General features: G+C 48.8%; 1 protein-coding gene across 1 annotated transcript in view; it reads left to right on the top strand.

Moving 5' to 3' along the window:
• Positions 1 to 9,403: 9,403 nt before the first annotated feature.
• Positions 9,404 to 13,193, top strand: part of DPYS (dihydropyrimidinase) — a 66,854-nt gene continuing 63,064 nt past the window's right edge. The window contains exon 1 of the mRNA XM_056522562.1: positions 9,404 to 9,686. Coding sequence (XP_056378537.1) covers positions 9,429 to 9,686 — 258 coding nt within the window. The 5' untranslated portion in view covers positions 9,404 to 9,428. The remainder of the gene's footprint in view (positions 9,687 to 13,193) is intronic.

Below are 13,193 nucleotides of genomic sequence, written 5' to 3'. Positions count from 1 at the left end.
ACACTACATACTTCCCCGCCCCCCTCCCCCCTGCACACACACCCTCCCCCCCCCCCCCCCGCCACTTCCCCCCCCCCACCACCGTACAAAAAAGGCGATGGCCCGCCGTGCATTTTCGGCAGCGGAGGCTTACGCTTTTTTAGCCTCCGACTCCGAATCTGCCAGTGAGGACGAGGAAGATCCTACATTTTTAAATTTTTGTGTTCTTCCTCGTCCTCCTCCTCATCTAGTAGTGATGATGAGTCCCCTGTACGACGGCGGAGACGCCGCCAGGCGAGGCCACGCACCCCCTATGGAAGTGACCCAGTGGCCGACACTAGTACGAGTGGCAATAGGAGTCCGGCCCCCCAGACAAGTGCACCGGAGCCCCCTTCCGATGACCCTGTCTGGAGCCCCCCAGAGGGTTATCAGCCACGGATTCCTGAGTTTGTTGGGGACTCAGGAATCCCGATTGACCATGATGGCTTCACTGATCTGGACTTTTTAAAGTTTTTTTTCAGTGACAGCCTGGTCAATCACATGGTGGAGCAAACGAACTTGTATGCCCAGCAGTTCATTGCCCACCACCCCGATTCGCTTTTGGCCAGGCCCAATGAATGGTACGCCATTGATGCAGCGGAAATGAGAACATTTTGGGGCCTCTCGCTGCATATGGGCCTCATCATTACTGGAGCGGGGACGTCCTCTATCAGACCCCGCTTTACAGTATGGCGATGACACGGAGGCGGTTCGAGGCCATTCAGAAATGCCTGAACTATGCAGTTAATGCAGTGCACTTTAGGTCCACTTATGGGGTACCTCCATACTCAGAAGAGATGGGGTTACAAATTTTGGGGGGTATTTTCTGCTATTAACCCTTGCAAAAATGTGAAATTTGGGGGGAAACACACATTTTAGTGAAAAAGAAAATCTTTTTTTTACATATGCAAAAGTCGTGAAACCCCTGTGGGGTATTAAGGCTCACTTTATTCCTTGTTATGTTCCTCAAGGGGTCTAGTTTCCAAAATGGTATGCCATGCTGTTCTGGCACCATAGGGGCTTCCTGAATGCGACATGCCCCCGAGCAAAATTTGTTCTCAAAAAGCCAAATATGACTCCTTCTCTTCTGAGCATTGTAGTTCGCCCGTAGTGCACTTCAGGTCAACTTATGGGGTACCTCCATACTCAGAAGAGATGGAGTTACAAATTTTGGGGTGTATTTTTTGCTATTAACCCTTGCAAAAATGTGAAATTTGGGGGGAAACACACATTTTAATGGAAAAAATATATTTTTTTTTACATATGCAAAAGTCGTGAAACACCTGTGGGGTATTAAGGCTCACTTAATTCCTTGTTACGTTCCTCAAGGGGTCTAGTTTCCAAAATGGTATGCCATGTGTTTTATTTTTTTTTTTGCTGTTCTGGCACCATAGGGGCTTCCTAAATGCAACATGCCCCCCAAAAACCATTTCAGAAAAATGTACTCTCCAAAATCGCCTTGTCGCTCCTTCGCTTCTGAGCCCTCTACTGCGCCCGCCGAACAATTTACATAGACATATGAGGTATATGCTTACTCAAGAGAAATTGGGCTACAAATACAAGCATAAATTTTCTCCTTTTACCCCTTGTAAAAATTAAAAAATTGGGTCTACAAGAACATGCAAGTGTAAAAAATGAAGATTGTGAATTTTCTCCTTCACTTTGCTGCTATTCCTGTAAAACACCTAAAGGGTTAAAACACTGACTTAGTGTAATTTTGAATACTTTGAGGGGTGTGTTTTTTTATTTTCTTTATTCAGAAACAAAGTTTATTAATAGAAACACATAAAATGACAAAGTAGTGAGCAACAGGAGCTCCATTTTCCATACAAATCAGTGCAAATTCTATACTCAGAAAATAAGTAAAGACTGAGCAACATACAGCAAATATCATCCTAACGAGAGTAGAACAGTACTGTTAACAAAGTGCTTGCTATAGGACATGTATGGAGTGGGTCACAGAACCCCGGGCAAGTAATTGTCGCTCAGGACCAGTGAGGTCTAAAGGTGAGAACCAGGAAATCTATTGGGCTAATTCCAAACGGCATGGAGCATTCCAATGTATAACTCTAACCAGAAAAAAAACTGTAGCAAGGGGCAAGTGGGGAAATAGGGAGGGGAAATGAAGGGTTCACCGAGACTAAAGAAATAATAAGTGAGTAAAGACAAGACAAAGAGTAACCTCTCGACCGATCCACATCTGACCAAACCACTCGTCCAGCACCTCAGATGAGCCAGCAGGTTATTTGGTTGCCAGCGGTGCACCAGGAGAGGAGAGATCTCACACAATCGAATTCATGTAGCACTCAAATGGGGGATCCAAGAAACTCCAACCATGGGCACCATATCTTCCCATGACCGTCTACTTCCCCTCGTTAGTCAAACATCAGTTCTTCCATGCGGCATATAAAAAGAACCTGCGCAAACCAGTCCGTCTCCGTCGGTGGATGGACAGTTTTCCATCTCCGAGGGATCACGGCTCTAGCTGCTACTAACAAAAAGTGGGCTAGTTTCTTAGCTGGGGTCCTACAGGTGTGAGGTAAGATAGACAGTAAGAGGACCTTCGGGTCATTGGGGAAGGTCACTCCTGTTATGGCAGAAATACGTGAGATTACATTCCCCCAGAATGCCTCTAAAGTCCTACAGGCCCACCAGATATGTGTCATTGTCCTCTTATCCCTCCCACATCTCCAACACGTTGCCGGCACCGCGGGATACATCCTGTGCAGCACAGATGGTACTCTGTACCATCTGGAAAGGATCTTATAGTTCGTCTCCTGTGCCCTGCAAGAGACGGACATTTTGTGGCATAGCAAGAATGCCACCGACCTAAGTCCTGCCCAGTTCCTCCTCCCAGGTCACCGTAAACCTAGGGGGTTCCTGAGATGCGGCTTCAAGTAGCAGACTATAGATTTGCAAAACTGCCCTCGGGATCGGCGAAGAGGAAATGCACATGGTCTCCAGTGGCAAAAGGGGCCTAGCCAAATTGAGGGACCTTCCCTCACAAACTGCCCTCGGGACCGGCGAGGAGAAAATGCACATGGTCTCCAGTGGCAAAAGGGGCCTAGCCAAATTGAGGGACTTTCCCTCAGTGTTTACAAAGTGTTTGAGCTGTAAGTACTGCATATATTTGATAGGCGGCTGTAGGTGTTCAGGCACTAAGTCAGATTATGGATGTAGTTGGGTCCCAGACAGTAAGTCCCTGAGGGGCAAGGTCGGGGAGGTAGTCAATCCCATGAATGACGTGCACGTCAGTCCTGGCGGAAAATGTAGGTTCCCAAGTATGGGGGTCAGGGGGCCATTGGGTGGTATCAGGGTAGAGATCGGTGGGTAGCACCTAAAGGTCAAAAGGAGCTCCCTGGAGACCCAGGGCAGGTCACTATGCGTTGCAAGAGGGTACTTCCCTCTCGGCAGCCAGGGAAAGACCAGCATCAGTGGTCCAGAGTCATGCAGTTCCAGACCCACCCACCTTTTAGATGAGCGGCCGTGGAGGAAGTCCAGATAGCGCGTCAAGGTGGCTGTGATATAGTAGGCACCGCAGTCCGGACCGCGAGCCCACCCGCCTGCTTCCTCCTGATCAGGCTTTTCCTGGAGATCCTTGACGGCCGCACGGCCCAAATGAATCTGGCAAATAACCTGTCAAGTTTCTTGATGTAAGTGGTGGGCAGGGCCAGCGGGACAGCCTGAAAAAGGTATAGCAGTCTAGGGAGCACGTTCATCTTTAAGATGTTCACCCTACTCACCCAGGAGAACGTTCCCCTTGTCCATTTTTCCAGGTCCCTTTCTATGGGGGAATGTAGAGGGAGGAAGTTCAGTGAGAAAGCATCAGAGAGCCGATTGGGGACTTGAATTCCCAGATATCGGAAAGATTGGGGAGCCCATTGGAAAGGATGATCTCGTTTCAGGCGGGACACTTCCGTCGCTGGGAGCGTGATATTTAGCGCTACACTCTTAGTCATATTTATTTTATGGTTACTAAAGTGTGAGTACAATTGGAGGGCACGGGAAACCGCAGGGAGGGAGGTGCACGGGGAGGATAGATACAAAAGTAAGTTGTCCGCAAAGGCCGAGCAGAGGTGGTCGTCCCCCCCCCCCCCCCCCCAGAGTAAAGCCCTTGATTGCAGGGTCATTGCGCAGGGCGACCAGGAGGTGTTCCATACATACCATGTAGAGCAAGGGGGAGAGCCCTGCCGCGTACCATTGCGGATTGGTATAGGAGAGGACAGGGAGCCGTTCACCTGCACTCTCGCTCGAGGGTCACCATATAGGGCAGCAATGCGGGCCAACATCGAGGGCCCTAGTCCAATCTGTTTCAGCGAGCTCTCTAAGAACCCCCAGTCCACCCGATCAAATGCCTTCTCGGCATCTAAGGAAAGGAGCATCAGTGGTTTTTTTGTTGAGGTGGCTCTGTGAATCACCGAAAAGGCTCAGACCGTATTGTCAATGGCCTCGCGGGAACGAAGGAAGCCTGATTGATCAGTGTGGACTTGAGAACCCAGGACAGCCGCAAGACGGTTTACTAGCAATTTGGCGACTAATTTGACGTCCACGTTTAGGAGGGAGATGGGGCGATAACTAGCACATAAGTTGGGATCCTTACCCTCCTTAGGTATAACAGTGATAATGGCCGAGAGGGAAGCTGTAGGGAAACCCACCTGTGGGGAGACCGCGTTGAAAGCCCCACTTAAGAAGGGGAGGAGCTCCGACTTCAGTGACTTGAAAAACTTAGCCGAGAAGCCGTCTAGGCCGGGGCTCTTCCCAGACGGTAAGCTGGTTATGGTGTCTGAGATTTCAGTCTCAGAGAAAGGGGTGTCCAAAAGGTAAATTACCACATCAGTCAGATGTGGGAGGGCCGTCTGTCCAATATAGTCTGATAAAGTGATTTGAGGGAGAGGAGGACGAGGAGTCGCGGCAGGGGTAGGGAGGTTATAGAGGGTTGTGTAGTACTGTTCAAAGGTATCCAGGATCTCAGAGGTCAGAAAAGATTTCTCACCCCGAGACGTCTTCATGGAAGGGATGTACAAGGTGGCTCTTTGGTCACGGAGGGCTCTAGCTAATAGCCGACCCGGCTTGTTACCCCACTCATAAAATGCTTTCGAGCATCGTTGACGGTATTGCCTATATTTATCGTTCAGCAGGGCACAGACCTTGTGGCAGACCTTGATCAATTCCCGAAGTGTGGAGTCCAGTAGGGACCTCTTATGTTGCGTCTCCAGCGTGGCAAGCTGAGACAATAGTCTCTGGAGCTTAGCAGCTTTTTCTCTTTTGAGGCGCGAACCGTGGGTAATTAGAACGCCCCTCAACACGCACTTAAGAGCTTCCCACTGGACTGGTTTGGATGTGGTATCGCTTTCATGGGTCACCTGGAAGTCGGCTATGGCCTTCTTTCAGGTCAGCCATACATGGCGTATCCAATAGGACTCATTAAGTCTCCACGAGAAATGTGGGGTACTGAGCAAGGGGATCCCAACGGTGCAGTGCACAGTTGCGTGGTCTGAGAGGAAGAGGTTCCCTATCTGGGAGAAGGACAGTCTAGGTAAGTGGTGGTGGGACAGGAAGATATAATCCAGACGAGCATAAGTCCCGTGAGGAGTGGAGTAGTGTGTATAATCATGATCCTCCGAGTGCTGAATGCGCCACACGCAGAGGAGTGAAAGTGGAAGACGGGCCATGGTGGAGGGGGGGGATTGCATGGGGGAGGGGGGGGTGTGGTGGGGTGAGTTGGAAGTGGAAGTGGAAATGTAAAAAGGGGGGGGGGAGCTGACAGGGGAACGAGGGGGGGGGGAAGGGATAGTGGCAAGGGGAGGGGGGTGGGAGGGGAGAGCAGGGGGGGTGAGGGCGGAGGCCAGGGTGTCAGAAAGGCATCAAGGGCTAAGAATGAGCTTATGAGTGTGAGCCCACAGCCAGAGGGACAATGTAGCAATATAGGACATAAGTCAGCGCTAGTCCCTCCTGAGAAATGCAGTGGCCACTGTATGCTCGAAGTATACACAGTCCCGTCACACTCTGATTCAATGACTTAGTCCAAAACCGTCGTCAGGCACAAAGGAGAGTCACAATCATTTGTGTCAGAAAGATCCGGATCACGGCTCCAAAGGAGAGTCAGAAATTCAGAGATTTTGGCGCCTCTGTCTCTGTGGCAACAGTCCCTGAAAGTCCTGGCACCTCCCCTGTGCCCGTTGGGAGGCACTAGGTGCAGGCGGGGGGGGGGGCATAAGGGTCCCTCAGAAACTCCGACCAGTCCGGTAGGCTCAAAGGAGGTAATCGCAATGTCTCTAGGAACCTCGCCAAGTCCTCATGCAAAGGGAGTGTGGCCACAGCATCCCCCGCCGTAACATGTAGGGAAAACGAAAAGCCCCATCTGTAAGGCATATGTCGTTCCTGAACAACTCTCAGAAGGGGTTTTAAGAGCGCCCTTTGGCTAAGTGTATATGTCTGGATAGATCCGGGAATATCTGAATGGTGGCCCCGTCAAAGTCCAGATCCCCTCCTTGTCTCACTCTCTGCATTATCTGCTCCTTAAGAGTGTAGCGGCGGATTCTACAGATGACATCTCGAGGATTAACTGGATCATTACTAGGTGCTCTTAGGGCCCTGTGGACCCTGTCAATTTCAATGGAGGTCTCTGGCGGATGGCCCAGGATCATGTTAAAAATGCCTGTTACTGTTGGTAGCAAGTCAGAGGACCTGGTGGCCTCCGGAAGCCCCCGGATCCGGACATTGTTCCGGCTGCTCCTATTCTCAATATCGTCCAAGTGATTTGATAAAGCTTGGCTCCTAGAGTCATGGGACTGAAGAGTAGCTTGCATATCTCTCAGGGTGTCCATCACAGTCCCTTGGAAATTTTCCAGTGCCCTCACCCTTCCCTGCAGTGCAGCCACATCCTGTTTAACTGGTTACAGGTCTTGTCTCCAAGTGAGTTTCAGGTCAGATGCAAGTGCAGATATATCTGCTTTCGTCGGGAGCAAAGCCAGCAATGCCTGAAGCTCTGGATATCCCTTCAGGAGAGCTACTGCCTGTGCCGGCTGTGGTAGTGTGGAGGCCAGGAGATCATGTTTGGGTGCTGAGATGAGCTGGGGAGGGGGCAGTAGTGGTAAGGATGGAGGGGCTCCCGCTGCGAGGCCAGGTGAGCATGGGCCTGTCACCTCCATCTCCAGGGGTCCCTGTGTCTCTGGCCTGTCTCCATCAGGTGTCCCCTCCTGCGCCCAGGCGGTCCGGCAGCGGGCACTCAGGGGCAGGGGGGGATCAGTCTCTGCAGGTCTCAAGCCCTCCGTCTCTCCCCCCGAGGCCTGGGACGCCAGACTGGCTGTGGGGGACTCACTGGACTCCTGAACAGGGAGGGTAGGCTCTGCGAGGGGGGAGCATGCCTGTGTTTGCTGCCGCCGGCGGAGTAAACACTTCCCCCAGTAGCCACTGGTGGTTCTCAGGCTCTCCCCCTGTGTCTATCCCCTCCCACCATCCCTCAGGTACCTTGCAAGGTTAGTCCCCGCGGGTAGCAGCATCCAGGGCCCGTCTGGCGGTCTCCTCCTGCGCTGCAACGTTTGCGCGACTCCTCGTGTGCTGAGTAGCAGGTGGAGGTGGAGACTACTCTGCGCGCGCTGATCCCCGGTTCTCCGCAGCGTCTTGGGAGCAGGTGGGGTCCGCTTCTCCCAGTCTCCGGCGGCGACTTAGGTCTTCAAGTTCTGCCAGGTGTCCTCTCTGTGGCGGGGTCGCTGCACTTGGCTTTGGCTTCTGCTGAGTGGGCAGTGAAGGGGCGGGAGGTCCTCTCACCTTTGTCTCCCGCGTCATCTTGGATTGAGAGGGCATATTGCGGCTGCTCTCCGAGAGCTCCCTGAGCGGAGCAAAATAGTTTGAAATGGGGATTCCTGAAGTCTGTCCGGTCCCCTTCGGTTTGCGGTTCCGTCCGGACCGTCTGGTGCCCATTTGATGCTCGTAATACCCCAAAATAACGGTCGTGAAGACGGAGCTCTCGCCACACACGTCTGATCTCCTACAAAGCTAGCCACGCCCCCGGGGGGGTGTAGTTTTTATAATGGGGTCTTTTATGGGGTATTTCTAATATGAAGACCCTTCAAATCCATTTCAAACCTGAACTGGTCCCTGAAAAATAGTGAGTTTGAACATTTTTTGAAAAATTGGAAAATTGCTGCTGAACTTTGAAGCCCTCTGGTGTCTTCTAAAAGTAAAAACATGTCAACTTTATGATGCAAACATAAAGTAGACATATTGTATATGTGAACCCAAAAAAAAAATATTTGGAATATCCATTTTCCTTACAAGCAGAGAGCTTCAAAGTTAGAAAATGCAAAATTTAAAAATTTTTCATCAAATTTGGGGATTTTTCAAGAAAGGATGCAAGATACCACAAAAATTTACCACCATGTTAAAGTAGAATATGTCACTAAAAACCAATCTCGGAACCAGAATGATAAGTAAAAGCATTCCAGAGTTATAAATGTTTGAAGTGACAGTGGTCAAATGTTCAAAAAACGCTCTTGTCCTAACGCTCTGGTCCTTAAGGGGTTAAAGGGGTACTCCGCTGAAAATATCTTATGGGGATAACATATAAGATCGCGGGGGTCCCGCCGCTGGGGATACCCGCGATCTCTGCTGTGGCACCCCTGTTATTTGGTACACAGAGTGAACACCGCTCCTTGCCTGATAAACCATTTTGGCCTTAAAGGGGTACTCCGCTGAAAATATCTTATGAGATAAGATGTTAGATCGCAAGGGTTCCGCCGTGTGGGAACATTCGCGATGTCAGCTGCCACACCCACTCCATTCATGTCTCTGGGAGGAGGCGTGAAGTCACGTCCCCTCCCATAGACATGAATGGAGTGGGCATGCCTTGATATCACGAATGTTCCCACGCGGCGGGACCCTTGCGATCTAACATCTTATCTTATAAGATATTTTCAGCAGAGTACCCCTTTAAGGCCAAAATGGTTTTGATCCTTAAGGGGTAAAGAATAATATAATAATACACACATGAACTGCAAAAACTTACACACTTTGTTGTCCTTTATGAGGCTTCTCCTTTATTCCTTGGCATGCTTCCTAGTGGTATCCTGTTTTCTGTTTTTATGTCTGGCATTGGGAGCAAATATTTTGTATCTTTTCTACAAAATCTATTAGCAAAGCCGAAAAATCTGTTTATAATATAAAAAATATATAAAAAGAGTTTATGTAACAGTAAAAAAAAAGATTCCACTGTTCTGTAGTTGAGCTTGTTGGCCCCATGACACCCTCCCCCCTGGCACCGGTCTGGTGCCCATTGCTGTGCCAAAAAATGATGCCCCTCCCTGCCCCTGCTAATCCTTTACAGATCGTTCCCTATAAAAGTCTCTGGCGGTAATACCCTGGACATCATTGCATTAGGCTACCAGGAGCTGCAGCTGACCATAGATACAATGGCCTCACACAGTCAGATCCTAATCCGAGGGGGCAAGATAGTCAATGACGACTGTTCGTTTTTCGGGGACATCTACATTGAAGGTGGGCTGATAAAAGATGTTGGAAAAAACCTGAGCCCTGCGAGGTCTGAAGGGTTAAAAGTCATAGATGCCACAGGCAAACTGGTATTTCCAGGGGGCATCGATACGCACACACACTTCCAGTTTCCATTCATGGGATCGCATACTGTCGATGACTTCTACCATGGAACCAGGGTAAGATCTCCAAAAAAATGGAACGTTATGTGACCATATCAAGTCTAGCGCAGTGTTTTCCAACTACTGTGCCTCCAGCTGTTGCAAAACTACAACTCTCAGCATGCCCGGACAGCCATCGGCTGTCCGGGCATGCTGGGAGTTGTAGATTTGCAACAGCTGGAGGCACATTGGAAACCACTGATCTAGGGAGGTTTATTTTGATATCTATAGAACCGTGAATGCCAAGTGAATGGAATACAAATGTTTTGCCAACTGTTGTGTTAGTTACTTGGGCTTCACAGCAGAAATCGCAAAGAAGCTGAGCCGCAGTGTAAAGTAGGAAGGTTTGTGCTGGGCTTGTACTTTTTACACAGCAGAAATTGAGAACAAGCAGAGCTGGAGTGCGAAACATGAAGAGAGATGAAGCAGGCGGGTTAATTTCAAAACCAAAGTGTGCCTCCAGCTGTTGCAAAACTATAACTCCCACCCATGCTGGGAGCTGTAGTTTTCCGAACAGCTGGAAACACACTGGTTGGTAACCACACAGCTATAGAGATCAATTTCAATAGAATCCTATATGTCAGCTCCTATACCTTCAATTGCCTAAAACACAGTGTAACCTAACCGCACTAGTCCTGCCATCTAGTGGTTAACTTCAGTAAAGCATATCAAGACTGCTATAGCCTATATGGAAAACCATAAAGGGATCAGTAAAATATTTTGTGCTGTATACAACATGATATAACAATAATATACATTAATGTGTTTAAGTGCAAGTCCAGTGTTTATTCAGTTTTCTTTTAATCCGCATGTAAGGAACAGAACCCAACAGGTCCAATCAAGGAAACAATTATTTGACCCCGTTTTTGTACTTTTGCCCACTGCCAAAGAAATGATTGGTCTATAATTTTAATGGTTGGTTCATTTGAACAGTGAGAGACAGAATATCCACAGAAATCCAGGAAAAAAACACATTTCAAATAAGTTATGAATTGATTGGCATTTTAGTCAGTCAAATGAGTATTTGATCCCCTATCGATCAGCAAGATTTCTGGCTCCAAGGTGTCTCTTATACAGGTGATAATCTAAGATTAGGAGCACTCTGTTAAAGGGAGTGCTCCTAATCTCAGCTTGTTACCTGTATAAAAGACACCTGTCCACAGAATCAATCAATCAGATTACAAACTCTCCACCATGGCCAAGACCAAAGTGCACTATACAGTGTTCACTCACTTGGTCCCTGTCCCCACATTTCATTATGTTTTGGAGTGTGGGAGGAAACCCAATTGCAAATGTGCTCACGACTGCTCACCACTGATAACCACTCATAACCACTGCTAACAACTGATAACCACTGCTAACAACTGATAACCACTGCTAACAACTGATAACCACTGCTAACAACTGATAACCACTGCTCACCACTGATAACCACTGCTCACCACTGATAACCACTGCTCACCACTGATAACTACTGCTCACCACTGATAACTACTGCTCACCACTGATAACCACTGCTCACCACTGATAACTACTGCTCACCACTGATAACTACTGCTCACCACTGATAACTACTGCTCACCACTGATAACCACTGCTCACCACTGATAACTACTGCTCGCCACTGATAACCACTGCTCACCACTGATAACTACTGCTCACCACTGATAACTACTGCTCGCCACTGATAACCACTGCTCACCACTGATAACCACTGCTCACCACTGATAACTACTGCTCACCACTGATAACTACTGCTCACCACTGATAACCACTGATAACCACTGCTCACTACTGATAACCACTGCTCACCACTGATAACTACTGCTCACCACTGATAACTACTGCTCACCACTGATAACCACTGATAACCACTGCTCACTACTGATAACCACTGCTCACCACTGATAACTACTGCTCACCACTGATAACCACTGATAACCACTGCTCACCACTGATAACCACTGCTCACCACTAATAACCACTGCTCACCACTGATAACTACTGCTCACCACTGATAACTACTGCTCACCACTGATAACCACTGCTCACCACTGATAACTACTGCTCACCACTGATAACCACTGCTCACCACTGATAACCACTGCTCGCCACTGATAACCACTGCTCACCACTGATAACCACTGCTCACCACTGATAACTACTGCTCACCACTGATAACCACTGCTCACCACTGATAACCACTGCTCACCACTGATAACTACTGCTCACCACTGATAACTACTGCTCACCACTGATAACCACTGATAACCACTGCTCACTACTGATAACCACTGCTCGCCACTGATAACCACTGCTCACCACTGATAACCACTGCTCACCACTGATAACTACTGCTCACCACTGATAACTACTGCTCACCACTGATAACCACTGCTCACCACTGATAACCACTGCTCACCACTGATAACTACTGCTCACCACTGATAACTACTGCTCACCACTGATAACCACTGATAACCACTGCTCACTACTGATAACCACTGCTCACCACTGATAACTACTGCTCACCACTGATAACCACTGATAACCACTGCTCACCACTGATAACCACTGCTCACCACTGATAACTACTGCTCACCACTGATAACCACTGCTCACCACTGATAACTACTGCTCACCACTGATAACCACTGCTCACCACTGATAACCACTGCTCACCACTGATAACTACTGCTCACCACTGATAACTACTGCTCACCACTGATAACCACTGCTCACCACTGATAACTACTGCTCACCACTGATAACCACTGCTCACCACTGATAACCACTGCTCGCCACTGATAACCACTTCTCACCACTGATAACCACTGCTCGCCACTGATAACCACTGCTCGCCACTGATAACTACTGCTCACCACTGATAACCACTGCTCACCACTGATAACCACTGATAACCACTGATAACCACTGCTCACCACTGATAACTACTGCTCACCACTGATAACCACTGATAACCACTGCTCACCACTGATAACCACTGCTCACCACTGATAACCACTGCTCCCCACTGATAACCACTGCTCCCCACTGATAACCACTGCTCGCCACTGATAACCACTGCTCACCACTGATAACCACTGCTCACCACTGATAACTACTGCTCACCACTGATAACCACTGCTCACCACTGATAACTACTGCTCACCACTGATAACCACTGCTCGCCACTGATAACTACTGCTCGCCACTGATAACCACTGCTCACCACTGATAACTACTGCTCACCACTGATAACTACTGCTCACCACTGATAACCACTGATAACCACTGCTCACTACTGATAACCACTGCTCACCACTGATAACTACTGCTCACCACTGATAACCACTGATAACTACTGCTCACCACTGATAACCACTGCTCACCACTGATAACCACTGCTCACCACTGATAACTACTGCTCACCACTGATAACTACTGCTCACCACTGATAACCACTGCTCACCACTGATAACCACTGCTCACCACTGATAACTACTGCTCACCACTGATAACTAC

The sequence above is a fragment of the Hyla sarda genome, chromosome 5, assembly GCF_029499605.1.
Source record: "Hyla sarda isolate aHylSar1 chromosome 5, aHylSar1.hap1, whole genome shotgun sequence".
Classification (NCBI taxonomy): Eukaryota; Metazoa; Chordata; class Amphibia; order Anura; family Hylidae; genus Hyla; species Hyla sarda.
The sequence above is the reverse complement of the archived record's forward strand: the minus strand, read 5'-3'. Positions and strand labels throughout refer to the sequence as shown.